Genomic DNA, 15,612 nt, shown 5'->3' with positions numbered 1-15,612 from the left:
GTTTAAAATTGGTTTAATTTATAGATTTATTTACAACTTGTATAAATGGCTAAGTTCGTGCTACACGCGCTTTGTTTTTGAGGGTGACTTGACACGATTACTACCTCTACTAAAACATTGTGTTGCTCAAAACTAAAATCGTTTTTCAGAAGTCAGTTATGTAAATGAATATTTTGTTTTCAGCCTCAAAAACTATAGTCGATGTTTAATCATTCATCAAGAATGGGTTGATATATTTAAGAGTTCATTTCGGTTTACTAAAAATTAAAAGTTCAATTTGGTGTTTTGTTCGAATTATATATTATGTCTGTCTTGCTATTGTTATAGAACTTCATAATTTAAAATGAGTTTTAACTTTTAAGTTGACAAGCCGTGAGCACCACCAACTAATGTTGTGTTGCTGCCATTTCTTGTACTGGCATTTCAACCGCCTTTGGGGGTCGTCATCAGCAAGTTGCTACTCATTTTGATACTCTTCTTTTTTTTTTCTCTATACCCTGATCAAAATTAACTTTTCTAATATATAATATGTTTGGCCTGAATTCCAACTTTATATTATCGTTTTACTTAATAGTAATATGTTGAGATTATTATCGGGTTGCCTACGTTATATTCGAGTTTAAATGTGTAATAAAAATAATTGCTTAGTATGACCATTTGCGATTGAGTTTAAATGCGTATTAAAAATAATCGCTTAGTGCGTGACCTTTTGCGTTTGTCTTGACAATATCAACGTTGTCATATATATATCTTTGGTGCATAGATTCAACATCAGCAACTTGAGAGGAAGTTTTTACTAGTCGAAAACCTTATCTACTATGCCAAAATCTTAATTAAAAAATAGTTTTTCCTTAGAGCAAAGAGAGACATGAAAGGAATTTCTTATAAAATCAACGACCAGAGTAAATAAATAATTCTACTCGATCATTGTGACGGGGGAGTTAAATGTATTATACATATCAAAATTTAGTGGTAAAAGTCTAAGAAATGCAACTTGTCAAGTTGTCTTTAAATATATAATAATAATAATAATAATTATATAAATTATAAGCTTGTTTAAGCTTACACAGAATTTAAACTCACTAGCCTAGTTAAATCTCTTATGTAAAGTTGAGCTTTAATATAAACTTGAGCTCATCAAGTTCATTTAAACTCATTCGTACGAGCCTTGGAGGCTCTAACGAGTTGATCTCAAATAACCTACAAGCAATTTGACAAGTCACCTATACATTTTAGAGAGACACTTGTGAAGAAGATAACCTCACCGCTTGTCATTATTCCTTTTTGTCATTGGAGTCGGTGAATTGCATAGCACGTATTCAAGGAAACTGACAAATTGACAATTAGCACACTTACAATGACAATCTTGTCTAGAAAACCACTACAAATAAACACCCAAACTTTCAAGTCACCCGGGCTACCACCTTAGATGGATTCTCATCGACCACACCGTCCCAAAAACCACCGATCACATGCCGTCATACTTCTTCTAATAGTCTCCTTACCTGCATTGTCGTCGCAAATCGTCTTCGCTAATGAAGAAAAAGTGAAATTAACAGTATACTTTGAAACTTTGTGTCCATCAAGTGAAGATTTCATAATCAACCATCTATACAAGATATTTGATAACGGTTTAATTTCGATCGTTGATCTCAAGCTTAGTCCTTATGGAAATGCTAAGATTAGCTCTAATGGGACAATTGCATGTCAGGTTTGTGGTTTATTCGATCATTATCGTATCGCTTTGAGTGGTTTAAACATTTGTGGTGCAGACGAGCCAAGCCAAGCTCGAGCTCTTTTTCTAAAGCTTGATGTCACTCTCATATTATTTATTACCATTAGTTAACTTATTAATTATTAACATTGTTAATTATTTTTATATATTTCGAGAAACCTTAAACGAGCCAAAGGGCGAGTAGTGCAGTACCTTACTCGAGCTAAAGTTCGAATCGAGCTTGGTTGTGTAGTGCGAAACTATTACCTAGTAGTCCAAAAGAGCTAAAGTTTTAAAATATATAGGTCTTTCACTCTTTCCATACAGGCTCAAACTTTTTTATTGACCAAATTTAAATTAGTCCGCGAATGGCTCGGCTCGTTTGAACCCCTAGTTCATTGAGACAACAAATGCTGTTTGATTTGTGAAGATTTTTTATTTTTATTTTTTTATGTAATGTTGCTGCATGGTGAATGGGAATGCTTGCTTAATACTGTAGAAGCTTGTGCAATTCATGCATGGCCTGATGTGGTAAGATTCAACAAATTGTTTGTTGATAAATTTATTTCAGTAGTTTTGTGGACACTTTCGGCGATTTGAGTAAAAGTAGTGATCGAAACAAACCTCTCGGAAAATAACTCACCACAAACTAAAAGAATTATTAAAATAAATTCAAACAGAAAGAAAAAAAATGTCTATCGATGAATGAAACTCAATTCATTGACTTATACTCTATCTGGAGATCCCACGTACACTCTTTTGGATTCAGGAAAGAACTCCAATAGATCGTCGCAAATTAGGGACCAGAAACAAATGAGTTGCAGATTTAGTGAGTTAGTGACCAACACCAAACTGCTCGTAAAATTGTATCGATCACACAATTAGGACAGAAAACAATGTTGGTAATTTTAGTGTTGTCAACGGGTATTTTAGTATATTGGTAACTGGTCGATCGAATAAGCAACGTTAGAGATTAAACAAGTTGGGTGGCGTGGTTGAGCGAGCTTGATTTAATTCTAGACGTTATTTGGGTTTTGTTATTATAATAATAACCTGGGCCCTAATATAGTATCTAGGGGCTACTAATTAAATGGGTTTTGGTTTAAGGGTAACATTACTAAGATAACCCTTTACAAATTGAGAACTTTGAGAATCATTTGGACCACTAAAAACATTAAAAAAATTATAAAACAAAAAAAACCCAAAAATTTTAAAAAAGTAAAAAAACCAAAATTCTTATATTTCATTCCGGTTTTATAAAAAAAACACAAAGAAAAATTAATTAATTCGCATTATATCTATACACATGTGTATAATTACATTTAATCTCTAGTTACGTAATGTACACATATGTGCATTATCATTTACCTTAAATTATACATATATGTATTAAAAAACATGTGTGTACATATATGTACATAATATATATATATATATATATATATATATATATATATATATATATAGGGTAAGGATCCTAAGAGAATCATTGGCAAATTGAGAACTTAAAGAACCATTTTGGACCACTAAAAAAACCCTCAAAAAAATATTAAAAAAATTATAAAACAAACAAAACCAAAAATTTTAAAAAAGTTAAAAAACCAAAATTCTTATATTTCATTCCAGTTTCATTAAAAAAAACCGATTTTTTTTCTTTTTAATTCGTATTATACCTATACACATATGTATACTTTCATTTAATCTCTAGTTACGTAATATACACATATGTACATTATCATTTACCTTAAATTATACATATCTGTATAGGAAAAAACATATGTGTACATATTTGTAACATCCCGAAATTTCTAAGTAATATTTAATATATTATTTTGTCGGGTGAAATAAACGAGTTAGTGGAACAGCATAATATGAAGACTTAGTAGGATAATTAGATGGGTTTGGATATGGACCAAAAGGAAATATGGGCCTTCGGTCCATGGGCTTGAGGGAGTATAAATACCCCCTTAAACCCCAATCCTTTCCATTCCATCCATTTATCCATATCTCTACACACACCCAAAACACACACACCACATACACCGCCGGCGGCCGAGGAGAGGAACGAACAAGATCCGAGAGAGGATGAGCGATTAGTTGTGATTAAACAAGTTAAATTAGATCCAAACAAGCTCAAAAAGGTATGATTCTTGATCTTTGAAGTTTAAAGATCCAAGCTTTATAGTGTATAAACGACCGAAAACGGTTGGGGAACGTAGTGGGTGATGTTGAACCATAACAAGGGTGTTAAAATCGCCAAAATGCTTGATAGAAACCAAACAGCGGCTGGACTGGGCAACTTCGCCGCGAACTGGGCAACTTCGCCTTCAAAGCGATAACTTCGCCTGAGGCCAAGTTCGCCTAATTGATAACTTCGCTTACGGCCAAGTTCGCCTAACTGATAACTTCGCCTAAAGCTAAGTTCGCCTGATGACAACTTCGCCTAAAGCTAAGTTCGCCTGATGGCAACTTCGCCTAAAGCTAAGTTTGCCAGATGACAACTTCGCCTAAAGCTAAGTTCGCCTGATGGCAACTTCGCCTAAAGCCAAGTTCGCCTAAGGTTTAACTTCGCCTAAAGTCAAGTTCGATTAGAAAATAGATTAAAAACGATAAGTAAAAGTAAGCTAATACTAGGCCACCAGATTAAATCAGGCGAGTATTGATACGTGTAACTTATACAGTCAGCCGAGCTCAGTTAAAGAAGGGATTTACAACTATCGGAGGAAGAAGCAGAGTTCAGGTGAGTTTCTAGCCCCATTCCTTGTTATGTTTTCGGGGCTGTGTGCATACTCGATATGAAGTGTGAATACACTTACCTTAAGTGGTGAGTGTATGCTATAGATGTTATACGAGGTATATGTTTTATAATGCATGTCAGTACGTGAACGATCTTCGGATATTGCACGTATCGCCAAGGAAAGTAAATTCCAAGTGGTTGATAGCGTGTATGAATGTTATGATGTGACTTGTTCATTACGTAAATACTGAACTGATATGAAGTGTGATATAGGCAGGTAGAGGTAGAGTGTGTTAGAAGTGGCAAGAGTCTAAGGGTGTTAGTGGCATAATGTGAGCGCGTGATAGGGAAAGCCTGTACGTGCCATCGTTATTACGTGGGTATGAATGCTATGATGTGACTTGCTTATTATGTAAATGATATGAAGCATGTTGTAGACAAGTAGAGGTAGAGCGTGTTAGAAGTGGCAAGAGTGTAGTAAGAGTGTTAGTGGCATGACGATAGTACGTGGTAGGGTAAGCCTATACGTGACTACGTCATTAAAGTGGCAAAGTGGCATAACGTTTTACGTTATTAAAGTGGCAAAGTGGCATAACGTTTTACGTTATTAAAGTAGCAAAGTGGCATAACGATATACGTTATTAAAGTGGCAAAGTGGCATAACGTTATACGTTATTAAAGTGGCAAAGTGGCATAACGTTATACGTTATTAAAGTGGCAAGGTGGTAGGTGTAAATAAGAGGCTAAGTGGTAAGGTAAGCAGGTTAGATGTGAAAGTGGGAATACACTTACCTTAAGTGGTAAGTGTATAGATGTTATACAAGTAGCTATTATGTAATGCTTGTCGGTATGTGAACGATCTTCGGATATTGCACGTATCGCCAAGGATAGTGATTGTCAAGTGGTTGTTAGTGTGTATGTATTCTATGATGTGACTTGCTTATTATGTAAATATTGTATTGATATAAAGTGTGCTGTAGACAAGTAGGGGTAGATTGTGATAGAAGTGGCAGAGTCTAGTAAGAGTGTTAGTGGCATGACGATAGTACGTGGTAGGGTAAGCCTATACGTGACTTCGTTATTAAAGTGGCAAAGTGGCATAACGATATTCGTTATTAAAGTGGCATCAAGTGGCATAAAGTGGCATAAGTGGCTAAGCTGTAGGGGTAATTAAGAGGCTAAGCTATAGGGGTAATTAAGTGGTTAAGCAGTGGCATGTTAGACTGTGGACTATGTGTCTTCGGATACGTATATATTGTATGTCGTGGTTGTATGATAAGTTGCTTGATTAACTAGAACTCACTCAGCGTAGCTGACTTTTAGTATGCACGCAGGTGAGTAGAATGAGACAGCTAGCTTGAGCGGGCACATGGTGGGCGAATAGGAGACTGGCATCTGAAGACTCAAGATGTTTTAATGTAATTGACGTTTATTTTGAAAGACAAGAATGTTTAATTAAGGCAAGTTTTGGATTGCTGTAACGTTTCATGAAAGTTTTTATATTCCGCGAAAGTTTTAATGAACTCTGATTTGTAAGAACTGTGTTTATGAGTAAATCCGACGCGAAAGTAGGGCTACCGGGTTCGGGGCCTTACAATATTATACATATATGTATAATAAAAAAAACCGATTTTTTTTTCTTTTTAATTCGTACTATACCTATACACATATGTGTAATTTCATTTAATCTCTAGTTATGTAATGTACACATATGTACATTATCATTTACCTTAAATTATACATATGTGTATAGGAAAAAAAACATGTGTGTACATATTATACATATATGTATATGTATAATTTAGCTAAACCGAGAATTTTTTTTTTATATTTTTTTAAGAAACCGGGATGATAAATAAGAACTTTGGTTCTTTTACTTTTTTTATTTTTGTGTTTTTTTTTATTTTATGATTTTTTTTTTATTTATGGGTTTTTTTTGTGGTCCAAAATGATTTACATAGTTCTCAATTCCTAAAAAGTTCTCACATGATCCTGACCTTATATATATATATATATATATATATATATATATATAATTTTGCAAAAACCAAGAATTTTTTGCGGGTTTTTTTATTATTTTTATGAAATCGGAATGAAATATAAGAACTTTGGTTTTTTACTTTTATTTTTTATTTTTGTGTTTTTTTTTTGTTTTATGATTTTTTTTTATTTTTTTGTTTTTTGTAGTTCAAAATTGTTCTCATATTTCTCAATTCCCAAAAAGTTTTCGTATGATCATTTGGTTTAAAACCCATGACATCAATTTTATTTCAAGGATGGAGACTATATATAGGGTAGATAATTTCAGATCGACAAAAGGACGGTTACCATCTGTTCTTGAAAGAATTCACAGCAACATACGAATTCAATTCCAGTAACAAGAGAAATCTCTTTCTTATTCGATAAATCATTTGTGTGTAACTTGCGAAATAGGTTTATCTAAAAGTTTTCACATGATTTAAAGAGATTAATCAAGGTTATTGATTATTTAAGAAGATTGAATTCAAGATCATAGGTTTAAATACTTGATCGAATTTATCATCCAGGTACGCAATATATACAATAAACAAATGGGTTGTCGATTCAGTATTTCACGACCGGAAACAAATTAGTTGCAGATTTAGTGACCAAACGCATAAGTAGTGACCGAATACAAATGGATGGGTGCAAATCGACAGCTAATTGGTTTGATCGAAAATTTGTTAAAAAAAGTCAGCCACTCATAAATTTCCTAACTAATTTCTTAAACGGATATTTTGGTTGCTAAATTTGGTTGCAAATTTATTACAGCACGAAAATGAGACAAGGTTTATGCAACCACAGGCCACAAAAGGTTGCAACATGTCTGACTGTTTTGCGGCCATTTTAATCGCTGCAAGTAGTCTTTTTAGAGCGCTTTGATTAATAGTCATTTTTTGGTAGCGTATCAGGGCCGTCTTTTAGGTGGGGCGGGCGGGGATAGACGATAGCTTACGCTATCCCCTGCTTACGTTTCCATTCCTACTAGGCCCAAATTTTTAGAAATAACTTTTTCATATATTTTACAAAAGAAATTTTAAAACAATAACACTTAAAACATTTTATGACTAAATCCATAAACTTTTCTTAAACCAACTCATTTTTAATACTCAGCAAATATTTACCTCATTAGCCAATTGTCCAATTTAAAACTCAAGAACGACAAACATAGCCCAATACAGATACAACACATTATCCAAAATACCTCATTAAACATTAAAAATAAAAACAAGATCCACGTTACCCTTTAGCTCATTACACGAAAATACACATAATAACTATCAATTAGTGCAAAATTGATACAGAGAATTAGAGAGAAGAAACTAAGAAAAAATGTTCAATTGTTCCTTTTGTACAACTATACTATTTATTACAAAGGACCCCTCATACTATTCAATAATTACAATATAGTCCTCGGGCTCAGGATTTTCTAACGGCCATCCCCATTGAAGGATTAGGCCAACGTATGTCGGGTTTGGAGTATCGGGCTATCCTTAAGTACCGGTTAATGATCCCTATGTTCCCGACGGATGAACCTTGCCCAATTTGTCGTAAGGTCTGTTTGGATTCTTTTGGTGACCATGCGGTGCATTGCAAAGAATTGTCTGGCTTTAAATACAGACATGATCTGGTTAGGGATGTTCTGTGTGATGTTCTTAAACGGGCAGGGATTTCTGCTAAAAAGGAGGCCCCTGTTAACTTTCTCACGGATCCTATTGAAGGGAGGTCTACTTTACGACCAGCTGATATTCTTGTGTTCGGGTGGGCAGGGGGGAAACACGCCTGTGTGGATCTTACAGGAGTGTCTCCTCTTGTTGGGCTCAGGGACCGTGGATTTGTTGTGGGTCGGGCTGCGTTGAAGGCTGAATCGGGCAAAGTTGTTAAACACGAGAAAGCTTGTTTAGATAATCAACATGTCTTTCTACCATTTGCCTTTGATACATTTGGTTTTCTGGCTCCAGAGGCTGTGAAATTTTTGAGTAGGGTTCAGCGCGTCGTACACGGAACCTCTTCAGCTTCTAGGTCCCAAAGCTACGTTTTTAGCAGGATTGGCTTTGCTGTTCAAAAGGGGGTTGCGGCGCAACTTGTTACCCGTTTGCCTGCCACTTTATTGTAATCGTTTTATAGTAAATTATATAAAACTTCGATATTTCTGTAAAAAAAATATAGTCCCTACACTATTTATTACCATAACAACTATGCTTTATTTATTGTTTTGTTTATTGCTATAATCAATGGTGACCTGAAAATTCACGTGCCCCGGCCGAACCCGAAAAATATGCCCCTTATGCCTTAACAAACTAAATAGTGTAAGCTAATTTTTTTAAAAAGACGATAAAAGTTATAGCAATAACTTTTTTTATCGCAAGTATCATCAATCTATGGGGAAAAAATGCTCGAGGCATCCAAAATCTCGAAGATATTGTAGTTTTAGAAGGATGCTCCTAACACAAATCTTTAATGCAGACCGACCACTTTCCTTTTATCTATTGTGTGGAAAGATTAAATCATGAAGGAAAGTACACTGAGGGGGAATCATGTTTTGAGACCCTGAATTTGGATCCAAAACCTGTTGCTGATTGTTATAGTAGCGGTCTTGGACACGAGGTTCGTTTTCTTGTTAATAAGTTCTTGCTTCTTCACATGGGATTCGATTATATTATGCATTTATTATGCAGCTTGAGGTTCAATATGCAGATGAAACTAAGGCTCTTCAACCTCCTCATGCTTATGTGCCATGGGTCGTCATTGACGGTCAACCACTTTATGATGTGAGTGTTTTGTAGGGATGTTCACAAGCCGAGCCGAGCCAGACCAAACTCAGGCTTGGCTCAGTTTTGAAACCAAGCTGAAAATTTAAGCTTGATCAGTTGAGCTTGAGCGCGGCTCGGTTTGTAAAAAGAAATTTGATAAATAGTTTTGAAAGTTTTTGTATTATCTTTTTAAAAAGAAACGTAATATATACAACTGTAAGTTTGTATTATCTATTTTGAACTTTTTCCGAGTGAGTCACAAGACAGCCCTTAGTGAGAGTTATCATTAAAAATTGTAAGTTTGTAAGCATTAAATAAAATTAGAATAGTGACATTTATGTTTGCGAGTTGTAGGATTATGCAAATTTCATAAGCTACGTATGTAAAGCTTATAAAGGTTCTAACGTGCCGCAAGCTTGCCTCGATTTATCCCACCCGATTACCGCTCCAAATGAGGCAGTAAAACCGTCCGATCATGTCTGCTACAAAGAAGATGATGCGAAGTCAATGTCAACACTATCAGAAATCATCTCATCAATGGCAGCTTCTTGGATGACCATGTTGGCATAAGAAAGTTGGTGTAAGATTAAGGCATGTTTACACATTGTTTTCCTAGTAGTTTTCGTAAGTGTAACATTTGCTTCAGTGTGGGATAAAATGTTATAAACTTGATGTATTAACCTCTTAAGTTCTAAGGCAAACAAATAAACAACTTCAAATAAATTCTTGGTGTTCCAATTATTTTTTGCCTGCTACTCTTCGCTTTTCCTGTGTTGGTCGTTAACTTGTTATTTCTTTAATCGAATAAACAAACAAACATGAACAACTAACCTAAAATATTTTCTTGTCCGTGTGCGTTTCCTAACCGAACCAGTTAACCAATGACCGTTTGTTTTACAATAGTTAAATAAAAGTAATTAATTATTAAATTCTAAAATGTTTAATAGACACACTTTATTAAACTTAAAAAAGAAATAACAAACAAACAGAGAGAACAAAAAAAGCAAACAAATAAACATAGTAAAAAAAAAACAGGTTTATACTAAGTTAGGATGCTTAAAATGGTCAACAACCGGTTTCTAACGGCTATATAGCCGTCAGAAAACGTTCATAATGTTTAAAATCTCATGTTAACAACGTTCATAATGTTTAAAATCTCATGCTAACGTTAGTAACCGGTTGCTAAGCTATTAATAATAACTAGTTCCGGTTAACCACCTTGTAATCGTTCTACTTCAAATATGTATAACCAGTTTCTATCCATCGGTTACCAACTGGTTTTGGTTCTATTGGAGTAATCGGTTATGACATCTAATAACTACTTCATACTATTAATAAACATATACTAAATGATAACCTAACGGGCTAACTTGATAAGCTAATGAGCCTAAATACTTTAAAAGAACCGACTGCATCATATCATAAAATCACAATGATAAGCTAACGGGCCTAAAACCTAAATTCTTGTTTGTTCTTTTAATTAAACGAACAAGAAAAAGTGTTTAAAGTCGCTCGTTGATTATATAAAAGCCAAAACATCGTCTAAACTTCTTGCCATGGCAGACGGGATATTAATGCATGTTGTGCTAAGGAAACATGAGCAATAAGATTTCTAAAATACTAAAAACAGAAACACGCAAGTATACTAAATACGCTAATAAAAGGGATAATTTCATATGCATTCATATAAAGTTTATAAAACATACGCGAAACTAATATTACCAAGATAGTTCATAAAACTTGACTCCAAAACCCAAAAATCTGCGGTATTCATTAATATGTCAAAGACTGTTATATACCATGTGTACTATGGTATTCTTTTGTAATATGTAATCACTAACCAAAAACTATGCTTCCATGATGATAACGGAACTTGATCTTCAACCTTGTAAGCGATGTATACTGCATTATGTCGATTTTGAAGTACCTGTTTAAAGAACTCAAATCTTAAACCTTTTTGCTTATTGACTCGAATACAATACTAGAAATAAAGGAATAAAGCAGATGTAGAGTAGAAAACTACATGGAATCAAAGTGGCTTCTAACGAAGCTGCAGCCCTGGCTCTCTTCCTTGGGTCACTAACTTCTGCAGCTTCTAATGCAGCTGCAGCCCTGGCTATCTTCTCTGCGTCACTAACTTCCACCTGCTGCTTCACGATTTCAGCAGCCATTAAGATCTTATAATTCTCCATTACTTGACCTTGGTTGACGCTGCAGTCATAAACTCTTCGCTCATGCTCAATTACAGCCCTGCAAACATAATCACAAATCACAAATTAATTGATTTGTCTAATCCATACGGCTTATTGATCTGATGGATATCAAGAAACGAATTATTGAATAACTTGATGGTGCTGAATATAACTTGGTAAGTGAACTGTGAACAGCAGAAATGGTTAAACGAATTATCGAATAACTTGGTAAGTAAATACGGATACAATCAAGGGTTTAAATATGCACGCGGTGGCAGTTATGTCTTAAACTGTTTTAACGGTAACAAACCCATAACTACTAACTGTAACATCGGCTATATACCGATTAATTAACAGCCGTTACCCTGCATTAATTACTTAACTAATAAAGCAACATATGTCTTAGCGTTACATAATACGCGATATAACATAATTAAGTTCAGATATCAACAAGATCCCCTGTTGACCGTTCATGTTCTACCTTCTAAATCAGAATTTAGAAATACATAATTAAACATTAAAACACCTAACTGATGTTGACATAAAACCAAACCGCATAGGGCTGTAAACAAATTGAACGTTCATGAACTCTTCGTTGGGTAACTCTTTTATGTTTGTTTATTTTGATAAATAAACAAATATGAACACATATTCTGTTCATCCATTTATGTTTGTTCATTTATATTTTATAAAATGCATAAGTAGTTATATTTATATAAATAAAGTTCTTAAGTTTTTTTTGAGTTATGTAAGAAACACAACCCTGTAAACACCAAGTGGCTCATTTAAATTATATATATATATATACACACACACACACACACATTTGGTTATTTTTTATTGAAAAAAATAAATCATCGTGATCGTCCACTTGAGTTACACTTTTTCGATTGGTTCAGTAATTCAAACGAACGAACACGAACATGCCTTGCTCACCCATTTTCTTATTAAACGAATGGACATGAACAATAAATTTGTTTGATTATACGATCGTGTGTGTGTTCTGTTAAAATTAAATGAATGAAAATGAACTTGTCCCATTCGTGTTCGTTCGGTACGCTTGGATTGCACCCTAAATAAAATCAAAATATTTAGGGCTAGCGTTTCAAATAATAATAATAATAATAATATTACCTCCCTCTTTCAATTTCTTTCTTCATCATTTCAATCTCCTGTTTCACCATGGGAACCTGCTTCCACTCATCAGACCCCTCAACTTCCGCCACGTCATCCTTAACCTTGTTCAACTTCTCCTCAAGCTCCTTGTTCTCGGACACCAACCTCCTTAACTCACCGAACGTTTTCGCCAGCTCATCCTTCGACTCACCGGCCACCTTAACCTCCGCCGCCATCTTTTCCACCCGATCTTCCACCTCACGCACCGCCGCCTCCCTCTCCGCCTTCACTTTTCCGGCCGCCGCCGAAAGGTGGCGGAGTTCTTGTTGCGCGGCGGCGAGTGACTGTGAGAGGGATACGTTGACGGCTGCAAGACGTTGGTTTTCGGTGAATATGAGGTGGGTTTGATGGAGGTGGACGGCAGCAGCGGCGGCGTTGGCGGCGGTGGTGGTATTATGGTTTCTGATCATGAATTGAGGAGGTGGAGTTGGGAGTAGTGGTGGAATGTGGTTTCGTCGGTTCATTTTTGCTGGATCGGAGTGAGTGTGGGTATTGGTGGAGTGGGTTATGACTTATGATTATGGTTGTCAGCCGCAGTGCCACAGTGGTCACGGCGGCGTGGGTTTATTATGTTTATATAGCAGTAGCACCACTGGTGTCAGCAAGCGTTACTATATATATATATTTTTTTTGTTTTTTAATATAAAAGTGAATTTTTTGTCTTTTTTCTTTCTCCCTCTCTTTTTATTACTAGTATACGTAATATATTGATGGTTAAAAAAATATTTAAAAAAGTTAAATTTAATAATATACATAATAACATATCTTATAGATTTATATGATATATATAATAATAAATAAAATTTTATAATTCATAAATATCTAAAAACTCCGTTAATATAACATTTAAAGTAATCATTTTTATAAATGGTAATAGTATTAGTTGCCTATTCTAGTTGAATGACATATAAAAAAAGTAGTTTTGTTTTAACAGTATAGGTTGATGTGCCAATAAGCGGAAGCAGAAGAGACCTTCAACAAGGGTTGAAGATTCGCTTTGTTTGATAAGAGAATGATTCATAAATCTCGTTCACGAAGATGACCAGTTCACCAAGGATGCAGGGAAATCACATGAGAAAAATAAACTATTTATGGCCTTTTTAAGAGGCTTGTAAAAATGGTAGTTTGAATACGGTGTCATAATGCCTCTATGCATCGAATTTCTTAGACATCAAATGAAGCAACTAACCTCTAAAGTAATCTAATTTAGGTAAATGAAAGCATCATGTTGATCCTTAATGTTAACATCCATGAAGGTTCCTAAATGATTTTACAGAGAACATTCATGAGGCATTTCCTAATGAATATTATGTATCACCTTGGTCCGATAAGCTAATAGATTCATTTCCATAATCAAAGGGTGCCAATTCTTCTAATTAAATTCCTCTTATCAGCATCCTCTTCCATTCCCACGACAAAAAGCGCCTGGCCCTACGTTCTCCTTGGATTTCTTGCCATCGTTATGTCATGAAGTTGAAAACACACAAGGAAAAGAGTTCATGAACCTAGAGATTGTGACGTCCATATATTACTTTGATAAGAATCCTATATACAACAATGAGATGTTTAGGTGAAGGTTTCAGATGTGAAGAGAATTATCGTACAGATAGTTGGTGATATGAAAAGTAATTTGAAGATTTCCAAACATGACATGATACTAGACGAAAAAAGACCTTTACTTCATTGCATAAGTGCACATTGACGATACATCAAATAGCATACAGGAGTGCCCTGGGCACATATGATAAGTACTTGAATATGACTAAAATTAAGAACCTCATATGAAAGTCTATGACACTTTTGTGAATGTGTTATCAAGTTGTATATAAAAGAATAATATTTGCATAGATCCAACCTATATACACATTCAACATTTGTATAATATTTGTATGTCGTACATGAAAGAAAACATGATTTTTTTGAAATGGTAGATACTACTGATTGCTCGTACACAATGGACTTGAAGGAACTCCCAATGAAATGATGAAGACAATACATGAGAGGAGATCACCAAAACATAAAAAATTATGGCTTGGACATTCCTTCTTTGTGTCGTCATTTCCAACAACGATCTTAACGTTTTTATTAATTGCCATTATTCATTAACTTTGTACACATATCAACACCAAAGTGTCCATTTCAGGTTAACGAAGTACAATACATACATGTGTATTGTCTTTCTGATGGAATGTACCGTAGTTAGGTAACCTTTGTGAAATCATTTGCTTATCCACAAGGTGATATACAAATAAGATCCAAGGGGAAGCAACAATAAAGAAGTATTTTTTATGGTTTAGGAATAAGATGGGAAAAAAAATGTGATGTGATAGTAATGTGGATGATGGTGAGTTGTGAAATGGGAGTGATAGGATGTTTTTCACCACCCGTGTTCCCAAGTTAACGTAAGGAAAGAGAATAAAGAAAACATTTTCTTGTTGTTACCTTTATCTACTTTTCCTTTTTCGTTTTCTTTCATTTCTTTCTAATGATTTCCAATCTGGAAGGACGACATTTACCATTTCTCTCTCTTTTCAACTTTAAGTAAACTTAGGAGCACTTCTTTCCTTCCCTTTCTTTCAAAAAATAAAAAAAAAGAAAAAAGAAAGAAAAGAAAAAAAGAAACATTTAAACCCGTACAACCATTTTTTTCTTTCATCCCATCATTTCCTTTCTTGTCATTTAGTAAATTAACTCGGAAACACAACATTAATAATAAGCATGTAAGTTTCACAAATATTTCAACAAACATGAATCCAAAATGAATTAAAATAACAATGCGTACAAAATCTATATAATAGGAGTTATTGAGGATAAAAAGTCGAATACACAACTCTACGTATCTATGGACTATAAAATTACCATAAGAGTGTAAGGAATTTTATATCAATCCCATCCTTAACGGGCCTATGGACTATAAAAAACTTATGTCAAATATTTGTGTTAATTAAATATTTTTATACATTTTATATTGTTTCTTGATATGTTTTCCATCCGTGTGTAACACGGGTTATTATCCTAGTA

The 15,612-nt window shown here is 34.4% G+C and overlaps 2 protein-coding genes across 2 annotated transcripts; one reads left to right on the top strand and one right to left on the bottom strand.

Moving 5' to 3' along the window:
• Positions 1-1,429: 1,429 nt before the first annotated feature.
• LOC143632639 (gamma-interferon-responsive lysosomal thiol protein-like) lies at positions 1,430-9,793 on the top strand. Its single transcript, XM_077101106.1, has 5 exons — positions 1,430-1,710; positions 2,179-2,245; positions 8,937-9,077; positions 9,149-9,241; positions 9,578-9,793. The coding sequence occupies exons 1-5, from the start codon at positions 1,430-1,432 to the stop codon at positions 9,791-9,793; spliced, it is 798 nt and encodes a 265-aa protein (XP_076957221.1).
• Positions 9,794-11,059: 1,266 nt separating this feature from the next.
• On the bottom strand, positions 11,060-13,055 carry LOC143632691 (protein FLC EXPRESSOR-like). Its single transcript, XM_077101146.1, has 3 exons — positions 12,550-13,055; positions 11,270-11,473; positions 11,060-11,150 (listed from the first exon to the last, which is right to left on the bottom strand). The coding sequence occupies exons 1-3, from the start codon at positions 13,053-13,055 to the stop codon at positions 11,060-11,062; spliced, it is 801 nt and encodes a 266-aa protein (XP_076957261.1).
• Positions 13,056-15,612: the final 2,557 nt, after the last annotated feature.

The sequence above is a fragment of the Bidens hawaiensis genome, unplaced genomic scaffold (assembly GCF_021521415.1).
Source record: "Bidens hawaiensis isolate Kalapana, Puna unplaced genomic scaffold, B.hawaiensis_p1.1 tig00006520_1, whole genome shotgun sequence".
NCBI lineage: Eukaryota > Viridiplantae > Streptophyta > Magnoliopsida > Asterales > Asteraceae > Bidens > Bidens hawaiensis.
Note: the sequence above shows the minus strand (reverse complement) of the source record. Positions and strands in the feature narration are given on the sequence as shown.

Coding starts and splice junctions, on each gene's coding strand:
- LOC143632639 (XM_077101106.1), top strand. CDS start 1,430: ATGGATTCTCATCGACCACACCGTCCCAAAAACCACCGATCACATGCC. Junction 2,246..8,936: donor TTCATGCATGGCCTGATGTG/GTAAGATTCAAC, acceptor TCTTTAATGCAG/ACCGACCACTTTCCTTTTAT. Junction 9,078..9,148: donor GTAGCGGTCTTGGACACGAG/GTTCGTTTTCTT, acceptor TTTATTATGCAG/CTTGAGGTTCAATATGCAGA.
- LOC143632691 (XM_077101146.1), bottom strand. CDS start 13,055: ATGAACCGACGAAACCACATTCCACCACTACTCCCAACTCCACCTCCT. Junction 11,474..12,549: donor AAAGAAATTGAAAGAGGGAG/GTAATATTATTA, acceptor TTATGTTTGCAG/GGCTGTAATTGAGCATGAGC. Junction 11,151..11,269: donor AGAGCCAGGGCTGCAGCTTC/GTTAGAAGCCAC, acceptor TTCTTTAAACAG/GTACTTCAAAATCGACATAA.